The sequence below is a fragment of the Lacerta agilis genome, chromosome 17, assembly GCF_009819535.1.
Source record: "Lacerta agilis isolate rLacAgi1 chromosome 17, rLacAgi1.pri, whole genome shotgun sequence".
Classification (NCBI taxonomy): domain Eukaryota; kingdom Metazoa; phylum Chordata; class Lepidosauria; order Squamata; family Lacertidae; genus Lacerta; species Lacerta agilis.
This window is the reverse complement of record NC_046328.1, coordinates 25,660,583-25,682,764: the sequence shown is the minus strand read 5'-3', so window position 1 is coordinate 25,682,764 and position 22,182 is coordinate 25,660,583. Positions and strand designations below refer to the sequence as shown.

General features: G+C 50.2%; 1 protein-coding gene across 36 annotated transcripts in view; it reads left to right on the top strand.

Moving 5' to 3' along the window:
* The window catches only part of NRXN2 (neurexin 2), a 285,739-nt gene that overhangs the window by 242,378 nt on the left and 21,179 nt on the right, over positions 1-22,182 (top strand). For 25 of the 36 annotated variants that reach the window (XM_033136171.1, XM_033136168.1, XM_033136167.1 and 22 more), the window contains 2 exons: positions 5,573-5,662; positions 14,763-15,085. In XM_033136171.1, coding sequence (XP_032992062.1) covers positions 5,573-5,662; positions 14,763-15,085 — 413 coding nt within the window. The remainder of the gene's footprint in view (positions 1-5,572; positions 5,663-14,762; positions 15,086-22,182) is intronic. The other 11 variants (XM_033136170.1, XM_033136165.1, XM_033136164.1 and 8 more) reach the window with 1 other exon arrangement.

Below are 22,182 nucleotides of genomic sequence, written 5' to 3'. Positions count from 1 at the left end.
CAGAGGCTCCCCAGGTTTTTTAGGACCTTTGAAAACTCCAGGGTAACCTCCAAAAGGTGGAGACAGTGTGGAGAGGGCAAGGGAAAAACTACATTCATTCCAGCTTTCCCCTCAAAAGGAACTCAGATACATATAAATATATATAAAAAGCTGCTGTTCTCTAATATTGTCCCCATTTTACAGATGATAGAAACTGAGGCCCATGAGTTCATAACCAAACAGGTAGAATTAAGTGGAGGGCAGAACCCACTAGCCACATTCCAGATGTCCCCAGGGCGAGGGCACATATGTGTGCCATTTGCTTTCTTTATTTAATTACCCCAAATTTGCTGGAAGAGGTAACGGTATCTCCTTTTTCTTTGCCTGTTCCTCCTGGCTGCCTCTCTCCTCTGCCACCAGAGTTTTCCTCCTCTTCAGCCATTTGGCTTTTTCCTTCCTTCCTTCCTTGTGCATAAAAGAAACCCACCTCGCCTGCGCTCTCCTAATGACAGACAGCTCATCCAAGGCCGGGGATGGCTTTTAAGGCTCTCAGTCGATTAACTGCCTTGCCCTTAAACGATTGATTGGTTAATTAACCAATTAAAATAAATATTACTGTTATCAAAATCCAGGTGGTATTTTGAGACTCTTTTTAAACGAAGCTAATAATCCCTCTTGACAAAATACCACCAAGGTAATTCGCTTAAAAGCGTTGGGAGGAAAATCCTGTGGCACTCAGACGCTCCAAAATCAAGCGATTCTGAGCTCCCTTTTCATGCAGAAGATACTGCACGGTAGTTAGAAATCTGAATTTCTGATCTGCGGTTTAACGTTTCTGTGAAATTCAGCCCCACTTGACAGCTGTAGAAGCGTGACCCACGGGGCTCGATCCTGAATGCTGATTTTTATGTCAGCCTCTGAGTACCTGCAGAGTGCATTTACCTTTTGAGTAACTACAACCAGTCTTCACACATCTGGCGTTAGAGCAGAGGAAAGCAGACGCCAGTCTTCTGGGATCTGATTTGCTTTTTAAATAGAACCAAGAGATCTACCAGCAGGAGCCTGGTGCAATCTAGTAACCCAGGGTAGGGGGAGCCAATGACTTTAAATTCAGAAACTGGGCAGGTCTTCATCCTAAGAATTTATTTCCAGCATCAGAACGGAGCTTACAGTCCCTTTTCACAAAAATCTGCTCCTGGATGCCATCATTCCCCACTCCAAATTTTCATTTCAGCAGCATAATTGGGGTGGGTGGCAGGAGAGCAGAGGCTTTTTCTGTTAAAACAGTCAGGAGCCCTTGTGTCTCTACTGCACATCAGCCAGAGATTTATTTGTTTATTTCATTTTATTTCTATCCCACCTTTTTCTCCCAAGGAGCTCAAGGTGTGGCATACATGGTTCTCCCCTTCCTTATTCACCACAACAACCCTGTGAAGTAGGTTAAGCTGAAAATGAGTGGTGAGCTCAAGGTCACCCACTGAGCTTTGTGGCCAAGTTGGGATTTGAACCCTGCTCCCTCCCAGGTCCTTGTCTGACACTCTTATCGCCTGCACCACCACTGGCTTTTAGATCTGCCTTCCCCCACCCCCAGGTTAGAGCACTGCCATCACACAGGGTCTGGCCCTGCCAATTGAATCCATTTCAAACCAGCTGCAGTGCTTAGTCTCAATGTGCCTTCTTTCCTTAAAACACCCAAGTGTCCGGGGTGTGGGTGTGGGTGTGTTATTGTCTAGTTCCTCCATTCCCCTCCCCTGCTTCATGCCCAGTGCTGCAACTCACCATTTCCTCAGGCCCCTCCTCAAGACCCAGCACCTTGACAGAGGTGGAGCTCCTGCTCCTGACATCCTAAGATCCAGCTGCTGAAGCAATCTGCCCCTGTTCAAAGCTTTTGCTGGGATACAGGGGGGTGGGGGGACACAAGACTGGCTAGCTTCTGGCCCCTTGCGTTGCAAGCTGGCGCCTGGTCATTTACCTTCCATCTAGCAAACGTGCAGAATTACGCCATGCCAAGCATTTAAATAACCCACAATGCACTGAAGGGTCTTTGTTGCCTGGTCTGCAGCTTCGTTTTCACCACCGCCACCACCCTTCCTTACAATAGAGCCTATTGCTGAAACAAATGTGATGTGTGCAGATTTTTTGTTGTTGCTTTTCCCTCTTCTGCTCTTCCCATGGGTATACAGTGGGAGGTAGCAGGGGGGCTTTGGCGTGTGTTTAGCACACAGTCCGGCTCACAGAGTGAGAGTTGTGCAGCAGGAATCCTTCCCAAGCCGGATCCTGATTAGAGACTCAGGTCACTTTCTGAGGATGGCGTATTTTTAATTAAAAGATGTTAATCGCCTCGTTAATACAGAAGCTAATGAGAGCATGAAAAGTCCCTGACCGCCTCTAATTAGGGGCTGAATTGCAGAATGGAGTGAGGAGCAAAAATGGGGAGGGGCCGCTGCCCCAGTGGAGCAGCACCCCCACACACACACCCAGCAATTGCAAATCCACCCACTCCTTGGAAAACCAGCCTTGCATTTACAGAGGCTTAAAAATCGCCCATTCTGAAACGGTTCCAAGGAGTTTTGTTTGTTTACTAACACCCTTCAGTTATAATTTAGATTCTTCAGTGGTTTTACGTCATAGAATTGTGGAGTTGGAAGGGACCCCAAGGGTCATCTACTCCAACCCCCTGCAAAGTGTGTTAATATACACTTTGGATTACAAAATGAAGATGAGGAACAGGGTCAAATTCCCAGCCACTGGTACTAAATGGTGGGGGGAGCTCTCACCTTGCCACATTTCACGACAGCAGGAGTCCCCCTAAAGAACTTGAGGGTGGGACATCCTGTTTGCAGGTGGTGAACTGAGCGTGTCAGTTTTTGTTTGGGGGGGGGGGGCTTGAGTCAAGCTCCCCAAATGGAGGGCACAGTTTTGGGGGGTGGATCTTTTCCCCTCCCCTTTTTCTTTTCAAAATGCTGTTTCCCTTTAAAAAAAAACACTTCTTAAAACTACTTGCTTGAACAGTTCCTCCATTCTCCTACTGTTACGCTTCAACATTTTGGCCGAATCCCTGAAGTGAAACAAAAGGATCCCTCCCAGTCCCGGAGCTTGTACATCTCGTCCTTTCCTCTGGACATCCTCGTGGGCCCACCCAAAGGGCGCAGTCTGTTGTAGCCTCAGTGGGGAGCACTTTCTGCCATCTGGAAAACTGAGAGACGGAGGAGAAGCAGTCTTGCTGGCCCCTTTTACCAAGGCCAAGAAGGTGCAGAGCCAGCACCCGCCAGATGATCCTCTGCAAGAGTTGCCCTGCTCCCCGTTCCCACTGACTGTCGCCTGCCTCTACATGGCTGCCTTGACCCCACTACCTTTGCCATACTAATTGATGGTTGATCAATTTCCCACCTGGCGCTGAGAGATGCCACCTGCCTCCTTGCAACAGCCACTTTCCTCTGCATCTGTGCACAGTGACAAGGCTGGGTTGATAACACTCGGTTTAATGAAAGGAGCCAGCCTCACTCCCTGGGCATCTGTGGCCCCTGACATCTGGAGACCAGCTGTGTTTATCACAGTGCTGCTGAGCGAAAGGCGCTCTGTGCATGCTCAGGCGTTCCCTGCATTATGATTGCATCCAGGGTTCCAGATGCTGGAGAAGAGTTTCCTGCACCCTGGCTTGAGTGAGGACTGGGCCCTGGATCCACCCTTGTTTCTTGGACTTCCTCAGCCAGATTGTCTCCAGTTTTCTTCTTTGGGAAATGAATCCTGTTGGCTGACTTAACAGTTGCCAGGCCCCAGAGCACATGCCAAGCATCCAGTTCTTGCAGAAGCTGTCATCTCCTTTAGCATACCTTTCCTCATACACAGGGTAGTTCAAAGGCTCCCACCCCGGCAGGTAGGTAAGGCTGAGAGCCTTGCCTCTGCCATTCAAGTTGGGGCTTCATGTCCTCTTTCACAGAACTGTTTGTGTCCTTCTCAAATGTGTTTTCTTTGGGACTGAAGGACCACTGGGAGGCATCTCGCGACACTTCTGAAGCTCATTCAACTTCCTTGGCTTCCTGCAAAGCGTCATGGAGTTCCGGTTGTGGGGCATTTGCCAAACTCCACGGCAAGATTGCTTCAAAGATCCCCAGGCAATTATATTTTTGTGATGTTCTCAAGTATTCTGTTGGACACTCTAGTTCCCAAATCCCCTTTGGTTTAGCAATGGTGACATGTAAGAGCCCTGCGGCTGGACTGGGCCAAAGGGGGTCTATTTAGCCCATCACCCTGTTTTCACAGTGGCCAAACAACCCTAAGTAGCTAGGAAGCTAGACTGCCTCTGGGGCTGGAGATTGCAGAAGAACTTCAGAAAAGCCTGCTGGATCAGGCCAAAGGGGGCCCAACTAGCTCAGAATCATGTTCTCAGAATGGCCAACCAGGTGCCCCAAAGAGAAGCCCCTTTAAGCAAAAGGACCTGAGTGACAGAGCAGCAGAACTCTCCCCACCTGCAATTCCCAGCAACAGGTATTAGGGACATCCCTGTCTCCAGCCCTAAATCTTTGATTGGCTTAAACCTGCCAGGCACCTTTTGGCCCAAAGTGGAAGATTGACCAGTGTCGTTTCATGATGGGAAGACTGCAAATGGGGGGGGCAGGCATTTGAAAAGGGGGTGTCCATATTGCCCTGCCGAGGGAGGTTCCCCACTTGCATTTCAATGGCGCATTGTGTGTGATTCCAACCTTGTGTTGCTAAAAATATAGCGATGGATTTTCCGAAGCAGAGGGAAGGCTCTGAGGACCAGGCCCAAGTGCCTCCTCAGCAGAGTCCCACCGGTATGTCACAACTTCTAGGTGACATCGTGGGATCCAATATGGCTTCATTGTTTATTGATCAGTGTCCTGTGAAAGAAAAGGTAAAAAGAGGGCTGGTCCCGACTCAAATTCCTCCGCGATGCAGATGGCTGAACTTCTTTGCCTTTGTCCAGATACAAATGCAGGGCAGATTTGTGGGTTGCTGGGTCCGTGGGGAGGGGGAGGAGGAGGGAGTGGTTTGAAGGGAATTGCAGGGTGGGGGGTGACAGCTGAAGAAATAAGCTGGGTGTGGGGGAACAATGGCTGAGAGTTTGGGAAAGGGACTTTTTAAAGAGAGTTTGACTGTGTGATGCTTTCTACCCCTCCCTTCCCATTTTGTGACTAGGGATTAAAGTCTGCTAATAAAGTGAATTTAATAAACAAAAATAATGCACCCAGGGAGGCTTTTCTCCCTCCCTGGTGCAGCATAAATCCTTCTAACCTCCATCTACTCATCCTAACACTTAAACCTGACTAAACCGTGTAACTAGAGCTTTCTCCGTTGCTGGCTAAAACCGCTAAACCTCCAACCAAACCCCCACTGACCCCCGCTTCCCCTCAAAACAAAAACAAAAAAAGCAAACTAACTAATGGAAAACTAACAGCTAATTTCGAGCCAGCGCTTAACCTGCTGTTTGCCTGAGCTTAGTCTGACCTCTCTAAACATGCTAACCTCTGACCTTTGACCTTCCAGATGGCGTGTTATGTCTCTCTCTCTACTCTTTTTTTCCTTCTTTTTCTTTTAACCATCTGCAAATCTCTCTCTAAACTCTTTGAAGGGAACAGTGATAATGAGCGGCTGGCGATTGCTAGACAGAGAATTCCGTATCGGCTCGGTCGAGTAGTAGATGAGTGGCTACTCGACAAAGGTAATTAACAATAATTAATTCCGGTTAATTAACAAGCAAGCAAAATAAAGGTTTAAAGGTGCAGTCCTCTCCCCTCTCAGCCCCTTGACCCGTCCTTCACTCTCCTTCCTCCCTTCCTCTTCCTGCCCCCCCACCCTAGCAGAATATTTCATGCAGGGCCATGGCTCAAGGCTGGTGACTAAAGATGGGGGTGGGGTAGGATTTCTCAGAAGGAATTGGGGCTCGTTGCACAGGGTGGGACCCCTCGGTCCCTCTCCCCAAACACACACCTCATTTCAAGGCACAGGCTTCCTGCTGCACATTGCCACATCTGGAAAGAGACTCCATGGGCAGTAGATAGTCTCTAGCTGCACGTAGCTCTTGCATATATTTCTGGGTGGTGCCTCGCACCAAGGGAAGTGCCACAGTTCTTATGCATCGTCTTGGTGATACTCCAGCACTAGGGAGGGTGGGGAGCTGTGCAAAATGAATGAAGACATGAAGGATAGTGAGAAGGGGGGGGCATGATGTGATGATATTCTACCTCCCCTGTTGGAGGCGGGGCATGTTGTGTGTGCCAGTCAGGCAGAAGAGTGCTGCTGGTGCCCTCCTTGCTTAAAGACTTCCCTTTGGGCCATCTAAGAAGAACAAAGTGCTAGAAGGAGCGGGCCGGTTTGGCCTGACCCAATTACAGCCATGCTCTTCTGATGTGTCAAGGTCAGAGAGCTGTGGTGAGTGGTGAGGGTGGATCTTCTAAAGGTGGAAGGGAATAAGGTGAGGGGTGAGGCATAACTGTCCTTAGAAGGCCTTTGAGAAGGCATAGCCTGCTTTGGGACACTTTCCCTTGAATCCCCTTGAATGTGCCAGGAGTGGTGCTTCTGAATGGCACTCTCCACATGCTCAGGGACACCGTCTTCGTTCCCATTGCATGTTCAAGGGCTGAACCCTCCCAGCGAAAGGGCCTGGCTTGAGGTGGAAGTGGAGACATTCAATGAGATGTCAACGTTGGCGCCCCTCTCTTCCTCACCCCATTGAGTATGACTGTCCAGGCTGTGACATCATTGTGCTGTGACATCATTGCCTCACCTGATGTTGTTGCCAGAGGAGTCTGGAGGATGCAGGGCAGGGTGTTGTCACTGCATTGTCCCAGGGGAATGGGGTGGGGAGAGAGAGAAATGGTGGGGCAACAGCAAGCAGCCCTACCTCTTGTCATGCCTTGTTCTGCCTTTAAGCCCCAAGGTTTTGGTGTCCCTGTGTCTCCTCCCTCCCCATCTTCAGGACCGTAACTCAGCAGTAGAGCACCAGCTATGCCTGCAGAAGGCCTCAGATTCAATCCCTAGGTCGTGTAGAGAAATACTCCTGTCTGGAATCTGTTACCAGTCAGGGTAGACCAGCAGTGACCAGTGTCAATGCACTCTTAACCCCCCTCATACCTGACCACTGACCATGATGGCAGGGGATGATGGGAATTGTAGTCCAACATCAGGGGGCACCACTTCATGGACCAAGGATCTGACTTTGGAGAACAGGAAATGGAGAGTCCTCTCCTGGGCTTGAGATGCAAAGCATTCACCCCGAGTTAAGACCAAAAACTCTTCTGGGCTTCCTGCCAACTTTCCCTATATTCACATGGTTGTGCTTGCAAGGGACTGGGAGAGAGTTCCCAGGATCCTTTTGGGTGCTCTGCAGCAGCCTCTCCGGTGCCTAGCAGTTTCTAGGGCTGTCTTTTCTGCCTTGAAAGGGAGCATGAGAAGTCCTGTGGCCTTAAAATGTGCAAAGCCAGTAAGCATGTGCAGATGAGGAGGAGCAGACGCCTTACAGGGAAGGGTTAATTAGGACCAGGTACATAGACAGCTGCCTTATACTGAGTCAGATCATTGGTCCATCTAGTTCAGTGTTGTCTACACTGACTGGCAGCTGCAGGATCCCTGCCCGGGGATGCTGCCAACGGGGACTGAACCTGGTGCCTTCTGCATGCAGGGTGGGTGTTCTGCCGCTGAACTGTGGCTCTTCCCCTAAAGGGGTGGTGGGATTTGTAGTCCGGCAGCATCTGGAGGGCCACAGCATCTGCTGTCTCTTCAGGCCTCTTGGCATGTTGCTTGCTAGCCCTGGCACAGCTGTTGCCAGCCCTGCTTGAAAGCCCCTGGTGGATGCCACATCTGTCTACCCATCCCCACTTTTTGGGGTCAGTGTATTTGATCTGCTCCCCAGCTGGGATCAGGACCTCCCACACCCACCCATGCCAGTTTCAGGGCTGATTCTTCTCACCAGCTTTGCCATGGCCTCTGCTTGTGAAGGTCCCGGGAAGTTTGTTGGGCAAGGAGTGACCCCTGCCAAACCGAGAGCTGCACCTTTAACACTTTAAACTCCGTGGGGAAGGAAGAAGCGTAGCAGCAACAAGACCATAAAGAAAGGAAAGGACGAGGTCGCTTTAAATCTTAATTTATTAACCAGCTAATAACACTAACATGCTTTTAACTCAAACCAAGTGCTAAACAGTTTTTTTAACCGATAAATTCCAAATGTCTTAATAACCGTCTTCGCTGGCGTTGCATTTCTAAAGGGGGATTAAGCATCTAAATGTATCTTTTAATGTCTATAACGTGATGGTTTAAACAAACAGCCACAAAATCACCAAAAACAAACAAACAAAGGAAGTTAAAGGGATGTTTAATGAGGTTTTTTTAAAAGAAGAAAAAAGCAGGAGAAACTCAGAGGGTTAGCAGGGGGGGGTTGTAAAGGTGGGTGTGAGACCATCCCACTTTAAGCCTTTGAGTACAGGGCAAGTTTGAAGGACTGGCTTGATGAAGAGCACTGGGGATGCGACATTGGGATAAATCCATGTGAGTAACAGTGGAGTGTCTTCAAAATACACAATACTTTCATGCACACACTATTTCTCTCTTCCTTCTCTTCTCTTTCATCTTTCACACACATACCTGAACACATACTCTCACAAGCCAGGCTCAGGTGTGTCCTGCATCTTTTAGGAACTAGAGTGAAGTACAGAGCTTTGGACCCTCCTTTGTGGGTACCGAGTTCTTAGGCTATATACACAGCTCTTCTGATGGGAGCAGGAAAGTCCACCTTGCAGCCCCAAGAAGGGAGTCCGCAGGCTTTGCTTTCCAGCCCTAAAGCCCCTTTCTTCCCTCCATTTGAGCTTTACCTTACTTGTCAACCCCCATTCAGAATATCTATGATGGCACAGCCGCAAGCGAGCTCCAGAGTGCAGTTGCCCTCCACATTTCAGCCACTTGAACTGCTATGTGTTATTTCTCACACACCACTTCAAAGAGAACTTTGGGGATGGGGTTTTTGAATTGGGTTGGGGGCGGGTCAAAAGGACTCCCAAGGCATTTCTCTGGACACCCCTTCCAACCCCAGTGGGTGGGGAAGAGAGCATTTTCTTCCTTGGAGGGAGAGTTTGGGTGAGGTACCAAGCTGCTTTTGTGCAACTGCAGTGGCTGGATTTTGTCTGGCTGAGCTGAATTTGCAGTAGACCACCTCCAGAAACACACACACACCCCTTTGCATTGTGGCATTGATGCACACACCCTCTGGAATGAGGAGCGAAAGAGTCCCCACTAATCCCCAAAATCAGTTTTGGTCCTGATGAGCTGATATGTCATTAGTTTATTATTCCCCACCCCCAAATCTTAAAGGCATTCTAACTAGAAGGGATAAAAAATAATTCAAAAAGTTGAGTTCTGCAGTTTGTTTGTTTTACTTTGAGGTGATATGTATAGTTCCTGTGACTGGAGAACCCTGAAAACCCAAAGCCATACCCTCTCATTTTGAGCGAGAGCTCAGGATGGCTTTGAGTGTCTTGTTGGGGTTCAGAATTTGGAAAGTAGTTGTTGAGTAGCCCCACAGGGCCAGCCCCTGGAGTCAGTCCTGCTTCACTTTGGGAAGCAGCTCTTAAAGCAGGATGTGGAAAAGACCGGGTGGGGGAAAATTATTTATTTCCTTGGCACCCTTCAAGGAAAGGGAACATTTGGACAGGTACATCCGTTTCACACACACACACTCGTCTGCACTGCCCAATCTCTATTGGGATTGTCTGCTAAGGTTGGTTGTCATTTCAGGTTTTTAGCATGAAATGGCAGAGGAGGGGACTGCTCTTTAGTTGCCGCAAAATTTTGATTCCAGCAGTTCCTTCTTGGCAATATTTGGGGGGGGGGCAGCCTCTGAATGCCGCCAGGAGTGGCATCATTAGACTTGCAAATTTCCCTTTAGCCCGGCACTGACTGGAGGGGGGGGGCGTCCTGAGATGTGCCTGACACATTTCTACTTAAAATAAAATAAAATATAAGCTCACTTTTGATACTAGACAAACAAACAAAATCCACCAGGAAAAAAATGTTTTCAATTTCCACCCATCCAAAAAAAACCACAAAACTACTGGGTTGTAAATTTGCCTCTCCAAAATAAATAAACGGGAAAACCTGCCACCCGGCTTGGCTTAAGATAACAGCCCAGAGCCTCATTTGAACTTGCGTTATTATTTACTCCCTTAATTATTTCCGTTTACAGCCCACTGTGTCTCTTGATGGGCAGGGGCTGTTTTTCATGGGCACCCAAGCCAGATTGCAAGCCTGGCCTGTTGGCGCCTGCCCAGCCAGCTTGCTGGTGCTGAGAGAAGCCGGTCCTGGGCAGGGGCCAAGAGGCCCAAGCGAGCTCCCACTCCCTCCCTCCCTCCCTCCCTCCCTTCTGCTTTTCAGGGCTAGGGAATGCAAGGTCTGCAGCTGAGCCATGCCAGCCTCCTCTGCTTCGAAGTGTTTCCTGGCAGCTTTTACACTTCTGGAAAATGAGAGCAGAGTCAAGGAAAAGGCAGAGCCTGTGAAGGCACCCTTTCTCCCTGGTGCAGGTGCCAGAAGTAGGGACCCAGAGCTGGGCACTCTGTACATAGCCAGAGGCACACACTCCGGGCTGCACCCTGGACTTTGAAAACACACTCTAAGCCCTCATCTCTTTCCCCACCTTTTTCTTTTCCTTCCTTCCTTTCTCATGCAGTTCCTCCCTAGCCCTCAGCACCTCCTCTTGAAATATGGAGGGCTTAAAACCTTGCCTGCACCCCACTGCCTCTAGATTCGGCTTCCTCGTGGCTCACTGCCCAACCTTGCAGGACTGGCCATGGAGCAGGAAGAATCCTGGGTCTGGAGATGAGCGGTTCTGCCTGCTCTAGCAGGCTTCAGCAATGATGGCGGAGGGAGGGAAGTACACGCAGGGAATATCGGCTACTCAGGCGGATTTACTTCTGAATTATGTCTCCCTGGAGGTTGCTAAGCCGTCTTGGCTTCCACAGATGTTTCATTTGGCGCTAGTCCTGTTTCCTCCCCCCACCACTGTCTCTGTCTCTGTCTCTCTTTCTCTCTCACACACACACACCCTACCTCTTTTGTTTGCTGTTGAGCTGCAGGATTTCAGCAAAACAGGCTTGATGCTCTTCTGGCTTTTGCTCACAAGCATTTATGTCCTTATAGCAACAATGCCTCTGGGCCAGGGAGTTTGGGCAGGCCCAGCGCAAGAGGCACACCAGGGCGCTGCAGGTGCCTCTGGGCAGACATGCAGGCACATTTTCACACAAGAAAAAAGAAAAGCCAGGTGGGGAATAAACAGGAAATAGCATTAAATGGGGGGAGTGGTTCCTAAGAACCAAAACTAATAAAGGCACTAAACCAATAAGCAGGTGGGTGGGGGTACATAGGGTGGAGAACATTGTCAGGAATCCATTTATTTTGAGCCTGATTCTAACCCTGAACAAAAACCAAACATTAAAAATAACAATAATACTGACAATAATCTTGTTTCTAAAACGAAGGGGGCAAAACGAGACTCAGAGGGTTAAAAATATCCACTTGCAAACTTCTCCAGGGGAAACAAAAAGCAAGAGCTGTTTATTTTAAAGTCAGGGTTTTGTTTGGGGTTTTTGGTTTTTTTATAATTATTATTTTTTTCCATAACAGATTAGGAAAGTTCAGTCGGCTCCATCTGGAGATGCTTTTTTAGGTTGCAACAGACGGTCCCTTTAACATTTCCCCATCTTTTTTCCCCCCTGCACACAAAAAACCCCCATGAAAACCGTTTGAACGAAGAGTGAGCGAGGGGGGAGGGACTCTCCCAGCCAGGCTGGAGTTTGAAGCTCTGCAGCTGGCAGGGGCATCAGCTAATGAGCGGGTGGCGGGGGTGGGCACGGGGAGGGGGAGCGGGAGCTGCTCTGTATTCTCAGCCCTTGGCAGGCTGCTTTTCCGAAGTCCCTCTGCACTAGCTCATTCAGGTGCATGTGTTTCCCTCTTCAAATGCTCTTCTTTCTTGTCAGGGGGCCTCCCACACATCCAAACCTGACTGCCCCTTTCCCCTGATTCGCCTGAAGAGACCCACCACCATCTCAGCTGGGCAGTAGTGAAAAGTAGTGAGATTCCCTAGAGCAGAGGGAAGGGACCTTCCGTGGGCAACCTGACAGTGGTGGGTGCAGCCAGAAGCAAAAAGTGGGTGGGTGTGACCTACCTTTAGGCATTAGGCTATATTCCAGCCATAAGGAGATCAGCACAGATCTCTCCATCCAAGCAAGCCAAGGGCATCACTTGAGTCCCATGGACCACATTCCTGAGGTCCTGCCCACCCTGCTGTTGAGTCCTTCTCAATACATGAGAAGACCCTTGCTGGGTGGCTCCTCTTTCCTCCGGTGCCCAACTAGGAAGGAGTTCGAGACCTCCCCATTACTGGTACCCAGGAGCAGAATGCCACTGATGCCACAGACTGGGTGGAAACCTCTGTATCAGCCCCTAGACACCTTGTTTCTTCCTCCACTCCCACCCCCTGCTGCTTTGAAGGGAGTCATTTTCAGTGGGGGAAATGGGAGGGAAGGGCCAAACCCCCACACCCCCACATGGCTGCTATTCATTTACATAATAAGATGCCTATACAGCAGGATCACATCTTGTTCACAATCAACTCATCTTGCACAGTTGAAAGATGGCTGGTTGAAATTGCACAAATTAACTAAACGCAAGGCAGAGAGCTTAAAAGCTCTTTTTTTTGCACCTGGTTTTCCTAGTGCGGAAAGAGCTTTCAAGTTCGCCACCTTGCTTGGAGGGCCCGCTTGGCGCACCAGTTCCAGAAGGTAAGATTGCTCACATGGGGGGGGGGCATTTCCAAGGGGGTGGTTTCGAGTACACACATTTTCCATATATGCACCATCCCAAAAAACATAAAGCACCTCCCCCACCAACACACACACAAACACACACACACTGTGATCGTGCTGTATACATATGCATCTATTTTGGCCCTTAAACAAAATGGCTCACTGCAATTCTACTGGCTTAACTGAACATGCACCCATTTTCCCCTTGTATTTCCCACACACATTGAGCCATTGGGACCCTTTCATCAATTCCACCTAACGTGGTCCCTCTTCTGCCACAGCTTTCCCTAACTCCTGCCTGGATCTCACTCACCTTCTGGCCCCCTTCAAGCTGGCCCCCACCTTCAGATTCCATTCATGCACATCCTGCCCCACTTGACAATGTGTGCCCCCCCCGGTGCAAATTGCTCCAGAGGGCATTTTTTTCCTGCTTCCCCTGTTCCCAACACTGATGCCACCCATTGCAGGCTCTCCCCCAAAAGCCTGTCAGTGGCTATTCTTCTGCTTGCACCCCACCCCACCCCACCCCACCCACCTCTATCTGTTAGGTGCCATGCAGGGTCCTTCCCCTCTGGGCCCACTTCCTTTAAAGCGGGTAAAGCACAGGGTCTTGCCTGTGCTTCAAACCTGCTGCCTTCTCCCAAGGCTGCTCCACCAAAGCAAGTAGAAGACCCCCAGGGGCCTGAGGGGAGATCGGCTGAAGCAAGACTGCCTGAAGCTGCCTGTGAGGCCAGTGGGCTGATTTACAGGAGGCAGCCATGCCCACCCCTCAAATAAGGATTGGAGCATAGAATAGGTGTTTCTTATGACCCAGGCCCAGTGAGGTTGAAGGATTCGCCCCATCCAGGAAGGGTAAGGAAAGAGGGTGATGCCAAGGTGCCCACACTTGCCCTCCTGCGCACCCATAAGTCCTTCTGCTTGACAGCCTCACTTCCCCAATCTCCACCGGGGTTCCAGCGGCTGACTGGGCCCCCTCCGTTCTCGCTCACTCTTTGTCCTGCTTAGGGGGCCTGAAGTGCAAGCCAGGGTGCAGGGAAGCTGGTTGGAAAGCTTATGAGGGGTGGGCAGGGGAGGGATCTGAGTACATCCCACAGAAGGTTCAGGGAGGGGCAACACAAAGCACAGAGCTGAAGGATGGCCAGGGCAAGAAGCTAGAAAATGAACCCGTTTCCATGATGGATGGATGGAGAGGCAGATGGGTAAAGAGGGAATAAGAGTCAAGAAAGACAGATGAGATAAGAAAGGTCTCTCTCCTATCTGTCTCTTATTCCACACACGCTGCTATCCGACTGCTATAAAGACGAAGAAAATAGATTAGAGGGGAATGTAGAGTGGCTCGATTACATTTGATTGAGTCAGACTTTGTGGGTCAGTCAGGGGAGCCCCAGTGGCAGTGAGTGGGTGGGCAAATTCCAGCCTTTGGTGCTCCTGCACCTGCCTGACCCCCCCCTTCCTTCGCCTGCCCAGCCAAGAAGTGTCTGTCTTGGGCAGGGAGGGAGGCAGGGCAGCACAAGCCACAAAGGCACCCTCCCACCAACATAGAAGGTGAAGACGGATGGTTCCCAGGGGTATAGACGAATCAAACACAAGAAGGCTTGGAAGAGCAAGGTGGGTGGGCAGAGATAGATGGATAGATGAACAGACAGATGGATAAATGAGCAGATGAGGGACACATAAGGACAGAGCTGCTCCGCAGGGTCAGTGGTGGGAGCAGAAGGCCTCAAGGTGGTGCAGAGAACCATTGAAAGACCAGAAGAGGAAAACGCAGGCCTCCTCAGAGGGTGAAGGGAGAAGTGCTTGGGCTGCCCTTCCTGAAGTTCCAGCCAGCCTGGTTTGACAGCTCTTGTGTACTGTGTGCTGCTGAGCCCCACCACCCAACCGCCGAACCCCCAGTTCATATATTGTCCACCTTTTCTTTCCGCCTGCCCCCTCCTCCCCCCGTGGCTCCCTGCCCCCCTCCCTCTCCCCCGCCAGGTCGCCAGCTGACGATATTTAACAGCCAGGCCGCCATCAAGATTGGAGGCCGGGACCAAGGCCGCCCCTTCCAGGGCCAGATTTCGGGGCTGTACTACAACGGGCTCAAGGTCCTCTCCTTGGCAGCTGAGAGCGACCCCAATGTGAAGGTGGAGGGGAACCTGCGGCTGGTGGGCGAGGTGCCCTCCGTCATGACCACAGAGACCACAGCCACCACCTTGCTGGCAGACATGTCCACCACCATCATGGAAACCACCACCACCATGGCTACCACCACAACGCGGCGTGGCCGCTCTCCCACTATGCGGGACAGCATCACCCAGGTCAGTGGGAGGGAGGAGGGCCTCAGAAGCAGGGAGGGAGAGGTCAAGCCAAGGAGGGTCTAACTGGGCGGAGGCAATGGGCAGAGGAGGAGCCCAGCTACAGGAGGGCAACCTGGGAGTGGGCCTCAGGGGTGGTCGGGGCAGTGTGTCCTCTAGGGTGCCAAGCCAAAGTCCCCCCAGAGAGAAGTTTTAGCTCACATTTTGCCTGGGGGATGGGACCACCTAACCAAGGAGAGACGTTTGCAGCCTCTGAGATTCTCCAATACTGCCTGAGTTCATCGGTTGTCAGCTGGTGGTCAACATCCCCCCCCCCGCCCCAAAACAATAGAGCCTGATGATCCCAGCATCTTTTTGAGAGGGGTGGTGCCCCCACTGTCACCATCATTCTTTCTTCAGAAGGCCTCGTCAAGAACAACAATACATCATCATTCTCTGAGCCTTCAAGGGGGGGGGGATAGATATTGAATGGCAGCTGTTACAAGGGATTCTGGTTACCAGCAGTAAGTTTTGTCAAACCTTGAATCCCCCCCCCAAAAAAAAAGAATGTTAGCCAGCCTGCCGCCTCCCATTTCACCATCCCTGAATGGTTAAGCAAAATGGGAGAAGTGGGGAGTAGGGGTTGGTTTTGGCGCTAGACTTCTCTGCTCTTAAAAATCAGAGCATCTTCAAAAGTGGTCTATATTGGTGCGGAATGAGCAAATGCGCTTCCCTGGTTATAGCACATCTGTCTTTGAGAAATCGGAGCTAGGCATGTTGGACAGCTGATTCGAGAGCATAGAAGCAAGCACTCGAGGAGACTGGCTCCAGCATTCCAGCGCCAAAACCCAATTCTGCATGTCTGCATAAGCAGATGGACAAGGGAGGAAGGGTCTGCAAGTCAGAACAAGCCCCGCTTCCTTTCCTCTCCCTTTCCCTGTGCTGCCTTTGCTTTTCAAGAAAGCAAGCCTGGAAACTTCCCAACATGGTCTGTTTGGTGTTGCCTGTATTTCCTTCCAGCCCTGCAGTTCTCGAGGTGGAACACCATGTTCATGGTGTCCTGCGGTTCCTTTTAGGGATAGATTTTGATTTTTAAAAATGCAGCCACTGGGGCTGCAATTTGAAGGAAGAAAGTAATGGGGGGGGAGATTTCTTAACCCCTTCCCATAATGCCATTTTTCAGCTAAAAATTGTGCCTCTCACAATCATCAAAGGAGCTTGATGGAGTAATTTTATGCTGAGAAGTCCCTCTCCCCCTATGGAAACCTCAGTCTTAGAAGCAGCAATTTATTTTTAAATGCCTGTAAAAATAATCAGGCCACTCTTACATATCCCACATTTTGCATCTCAAGTCCCCACTTACTAATAGCCTAGCTGTTGGATGCACACCCACACACACCAGGCTGCACCTGGAAATGAGCAAGACTCTGGTAAGGCCCAACATCATTGAATCATAGAACTGTAGAGTTGGAAGGGACTCCAAGGGTCATCTAGTCCAACCCCCTGCAATGCAGGAATCACAACTATCATGTTGTCCCTTTCCTTCCCTTCAGCCTGCCTTGTCTGTCTGCTCCTGCTGGAAGATCTGCTTCTGTTTAGGCTCCCCTCAAAACTTCCTGCAACTGGCATGAGACTCTTCATCTCAGGGTTGTGGGTTTGAGCCCCACATCACCAAAAGATTCCTGCATTGCAGGGGTTGGACTAGATGACCCGTGTGGTCTCTTCCAACTCTGCAATTCTATTAGTCTATGCTCAGAACCCGGCTGAGGGTTTGGGGCCGAAGCCCAAACCCTGGGTGCATTTAACAAAACAAAATCCTGTATCCTAACACATGCTGCTTGCTTGGCAGGAAAGCCTGAAGTCAGCCCCTGGGTGAGGCTTGTTTCTGTTCCTGCCGAATTGTGCTGAACTCCCTCCACCCCCTGCTTCAGCTCCTTGCTTTTCTTGCTAGAGGAGACCTGATGGGCAGCGGTGGGGGGAGAGGAGGAAGAGACAAGGAGGGCTCAGCTCTTTGGACGTAGCTTGGGGTCAGACCCCAGGTGTATTGATGGAAGCACCCCCTCTCCTCACACACACCTTGCACTGATTGAGGCAAAGCACCGTAGAGCAACATAAAAATGCCATTAGCAGTCAGGCCACAAACGCAATATCATAAAAGGTAATGAAATCACATTAAAATATTAGAACGCCTTAAAAGGTTGGAAATAAAAAGCCCAAACGAGAAAACCACACACATGCAAAGGGCAGGCGGGGAGTGGATCACCCAGAAGCCTCTGGTGGATAAAGGAGATTGCTGGTTTCCAGTTATTGACAACCATGTCTGACATCCACAGGCTTCTTCATCAGGAGTCTGGTGTCTCCAGATGAAGAGTTGTGTGAGACTCAAACACTTGCCCTCCCCTTCAGCAAGGCAGGCTGGTCCAGGAAGGAAGAGGACCTCCATGCCAGTGTTGAAGTATCTCCTATTCCTAATTTTACACACATGCCTTGATCCCTTTACTTCTGGTTGTCTGCCTTCTTTCCTTATCTCCACTTGCCATCAGCAAAGGAGAACGTTGGGGCAAGGCAGCCAGACACAAACAGAGACGGACTTCGTAAGTTGCTCTGGACCTTGACCATTCAGGCCTTTGTAGGTGGAAGCAATTTCAAAGCCACAACACCTCTTTTCTCAGCTGCTGTTGAGAGCCATTGTATTAAGCCATTTTAAAACTTGCAGCATGCTTGTCCACATAACGTCCCTGCGAGGTAGGCAGATTTTAGTCCTATCTAATCTGAGAGGAGCTTGCCCACGGCTTCAGTCCCGTGGTCTCATAAGGCCAGCTCTTCAGCCCCTGGCCAACGGATGACTTTCCTTTGTCCCTGATGCTGGCACTCTCCCTCCTCTAAGAACAGATGTGCTTGGCTCCTGGGATCCCATCTTTCATAGAATCATAAAATTGTAGAGTTGGAAAGGACCCAAAGGGTTATGTCGTCCAACCCCTCCTGCAACGCAGGAACCACAGCTTTCCTACTCTGCTGCCAAGTGATAATAAACTATACGTAGAGATTTGTGGCGCCCACTTTCAAAGAGCACATTTTGGTTTGGACGTCTCACAGGAGCATCTTACAAACACAGAAAGCTGCCTTTTGCCAAGTCAACATCTTGGTCAATCTAGCTCTGTATCATTTGCACTGACCGGCAGCAACTCTCCAGGGCTTCCTAGAGTGGTCGTTTCCAGAGACCTGCCCCAGGCTCCACCCCCGCCTTATAACTCTTTTCTTAATCATCATGGTTGCCATTAAAGGGTGACTTTGATAGGAGTGTCAGGAGCCACCTTCTTACTCTGATTCAGATAGTTGATCCACCCAACACAGTATTGCCTGCACTGAATGGCAGCAGCTTTCTGGAATTTGAGCCTCGGGGGCCTTTCCTGGCTGGAGATGCCAGAGATGGAACTTAGCACCCAGACCTGCTGGTGATGCCAATCCTGGTTGAGCAAAGCACCGCTTTAAAGAGGAACATCACCAACTGCCATAGACCAAGTCAGACCGTTTGGGACATCAGTATTGCCTGAGGGTTTCAGAAAGGCCCCTTTTCGCTCCCTGAGGGAGTCAGAGATTGAACCCAAGACCTCCTGTGTGGAAGGCATATGGGTGCCCCTTTCAGAAGGGCCACTGATTCTGGGGTGGATGAACAAGGATGGTGGTCATTCTCTTCCTCCTCCTCCTCCTCCTCCTCCAGGCCTCACTCTTATTTTGGGATCCACAGAGCCGTGGGAAAGGGCTGGTTACCAGTACTCCTCCCCCCCTCCCACCACACTTTGCAATACATGCAAAAAAAAAGAGCCCTCATGAATGTCTCCCCCCCCCTCCACCTATCTCCCTCAGCCATGCTTGGGCCTTTCTGCCTCTGATGGCACAGATGATGTTCCTTTAAAAAAAAAAAAAAACCGCTGACAAAGTCTTCCGGTTGCTATGGCAACTGTGGCAGTAATTAGGTTGGCCTGGTTTCTCCTGCCTTGAAAGTGTGGGATTGGGGGGGGGGGGACACAGGAAAGAGGCAGGTGGTGTGAAGATACACAGGAATTTGCACTGGGTACAGCAGGAGGGGTGCAATTTTGGTGCTGAAATCATCCCCTTGCAATTGTGCATTAATTCATCTGGAATCCCCACCTCTGCCCGACGCAGTCCTTGCAAGGAACAATTCAGCTCAGAGCAACCATCACCCCCTTCCCCTACTATATCCAGAAGCTCAATGGGGTGGGGGGCAGAGGGGAGATGGGTGGATAGGTGTTGGTGGGGATGTTACCTGATCCTGAAAACACCTCCCCCCCCCATGGGAGAAGCACCCAGAAGGCATTTGGGATGTTTGGAGACAGATGAGCATGGCCTCCTTAGTGGGGACCGCGTGGGGCAGCAAACCCAGAATTTCCAGGGTCCTTCAACAACAGGCATGCAAGGTGGAGCCGCCACACTTTTTAGTAGAGCTGTGCCAAAAATTCCTTTTCCAACCAGGTGTTGCAGGTGGAGAATGAAATAAAGCCCTCTTGAAAGATCGGGGGGAGGGAATTTCCCCCCCCCCCCAGTATTTTCATCGAAGGAGTTTGCAAATCACCTTGCTTACCCTTATAAGGTAGCCTGTGCTTTTGTAGGTGGGGGTTGGTTATGAGACTAAAAAGGGGGAGTCCTGTACCACTCACAGCTGCACAAGGCTCATTCCTTTGTTTTCGGCCAACCGCACTTCCCAGAATGCCTTGAGAGCTATGTCCCCAAATGACATCCCAGAGCATGGCCAGCAAGAAGCCTCAAGAGACTCTTTCCAAAGCTTCCCACTAGCCAGCCACACTACCAGAGGACAGGGAGTGGCAATCCCCTCCTGAAAATTTTGGAGAAATTTATATCCCTCAGAAATGTGGCAGAAAATCATCCTCCATTTTCCCAGGGGGAGAATGTCTCAGGGACCCTGGAAGGGCTACATGACCCTGCCACAGAATCCTCCTCCTGTCTTTTTCCATCTTCTTCCATCTTTTTTTCAGACCATGAAGAAAGCAGGTCTTTTTTGGCGAATGGTGTTGGGGAATGGAGGAGCGGTTTCTATTTTTGTAAATTTAGATCTCCTTTGCACTCCTTTTCTGCCTTTTCCAAAAAGCGTTGCTTTTGAACCTACCTCCACTCAGCACACCTTGACTATTACCTTCCTGGTCAGCAGCATTTTATCATTTTGTTTTATTTTTAATCCAGCTTTTGATGAGCACTAAAACACTTTTTGGACGGATTTTTTAAAATTAAAACATTTGCACTGCAAAATTTAAATGAATAGGTGCTATCACAATCCTGAAAGTAATCACTTGAATAAATAAGCTCTTTAGCGTAATTGATTTTTTTTATTTTTAAGGACCAATTTCAAATTGTTTACAAATGGCTGTTCAGGCGAATCATCCCCTCTGCTCTGATGCAGCGATGTTGTGCTCACCTGAGTAGATGGAACATGGCAGGATGTCAGCAGAAAAAGCACAATATCTCTTAAGAGCATAATAGAAACAAGGTCCACTCATAGCAATGACTGGGTAGCATGAGGAGGTTGTGAAGCCTGGGAGGGGCCCCCAGAGGTCTACCATCCCCCCACCAATAAAGGCTCTGTTCTCCAAAACCAGCTTCCTCTGCTGCTTACAGGTCTCTCTTCTCTTCTTCCAGAGCATCTCCTGGGAAGAACAGGGCAGCCCCAAATGCTCTGGTGATATGCTCTCTCTCTCTCTCTCTCCTAGCCATCCTCCTCAAGGGCCTCTCCAGTGAGAGCACTTATTCGCTTCCCAAGGGCCCTCCACAATACTCCAGCCACCCTCTGTCATCCCCATTGGCCACTTGGCACAACAGCCAGCCGGATGAGTGGGTGGAGGGAGGGAGCAGGCCAAGGACCCTGGTGGGCCTGGTCATTCGCGCCTCTCCCCTTTCCCCATGCTGTGCAACTGCCTGGCTTCCAGTAAGCATCTTCATCACAAGTTTGCCTCATAAAGGGGTTTATCCCCTCATGAGAAACCATCCACTTCTGGCCTGCTGCATTTCACTTATTCCAGCGACAGAATCTGGGTTCCCAACAGCAGGATTGGTCTTTTTTTTTTAAGGCACCAATTACCAGACACATTCACAAGAGAGGGAATGTAGCATGAATGCTCAGTTTCAGGCAGTGAGGAATTCAGCTTGGAGATGGGCACCGTATGTGGTGTTGAGGGGCGTGGAGATCAAGGATAGCACCAGATCCCAAGGACTTTGAAAAGAGAAATGATAAAAAAGAACTCCCCCTGGGAAAATGGAGCACATGCAGAGTGCATTTTTCACCCCCACTGACCAATGTTGGACTCCACACCCCTGGGATTCTGGCATACCCTTCAATGACAGTCACCTTCTGAAAAAAGCCCAGGGCAAGGTACTCAGGGCTGCCTGGATACCATCAGCATCCTCTGGATGGAAACCCTGGTATGTGAGGGTTGGTGACGCAGTAGTGAAAGGAAAGCACTCTGCACATGCTTATAGCCACGTCTTTATTCCTGTTATTCTGCGTGATCCAGGGTGGAGAACAGGCTTGGTTCAGGTGAGCTGCAACTGAGCTTGAGACCTGGATGCAGCAGAATCGAGTTGTGGTGGGGGGTTATAGCAAAGGAAGTCTCCCGCAAGACCAAGCCCTCCTCCAGCTTGCCTGTAAGGCAAGACCCTGCATGGCAGCGAAGGAGTGCAGAAGCGGGAATTTCTGCTGCTTTCCTGTGTCTCTTGGCACCAGGCAGGAGCAGGACGTGCCTCCCAAGAGCAGGCGGGTGCTACGGCAGAAGGAGGCGAAGGAGCAGGGGCGTCTCTCCTGCCATCGTTTGTCTCCAAAAGCGCCTCATTTATATTCCCCTGTAAGAACAGGGTCCTGCTGATTGATTCTGTGCCCCAGGTTCCTGTCCAAGCCTTTGTTATGCTAATTCTGACACAAGGAGGTTGATACGGATGGTGGCGCTGGCTCTGGAATATTGATGGCAGAGGGTTGGGGAGAGCAAGGAGGCCCCTCCTCTTCTCAAGTTTATGTTCTCCCCTTCCTCAAAGGAGCTCTCCTGTGTGGCCCACCACATTGCCCTTGAAGGTAGGGAAGTTGGGGTGAGTGCAGC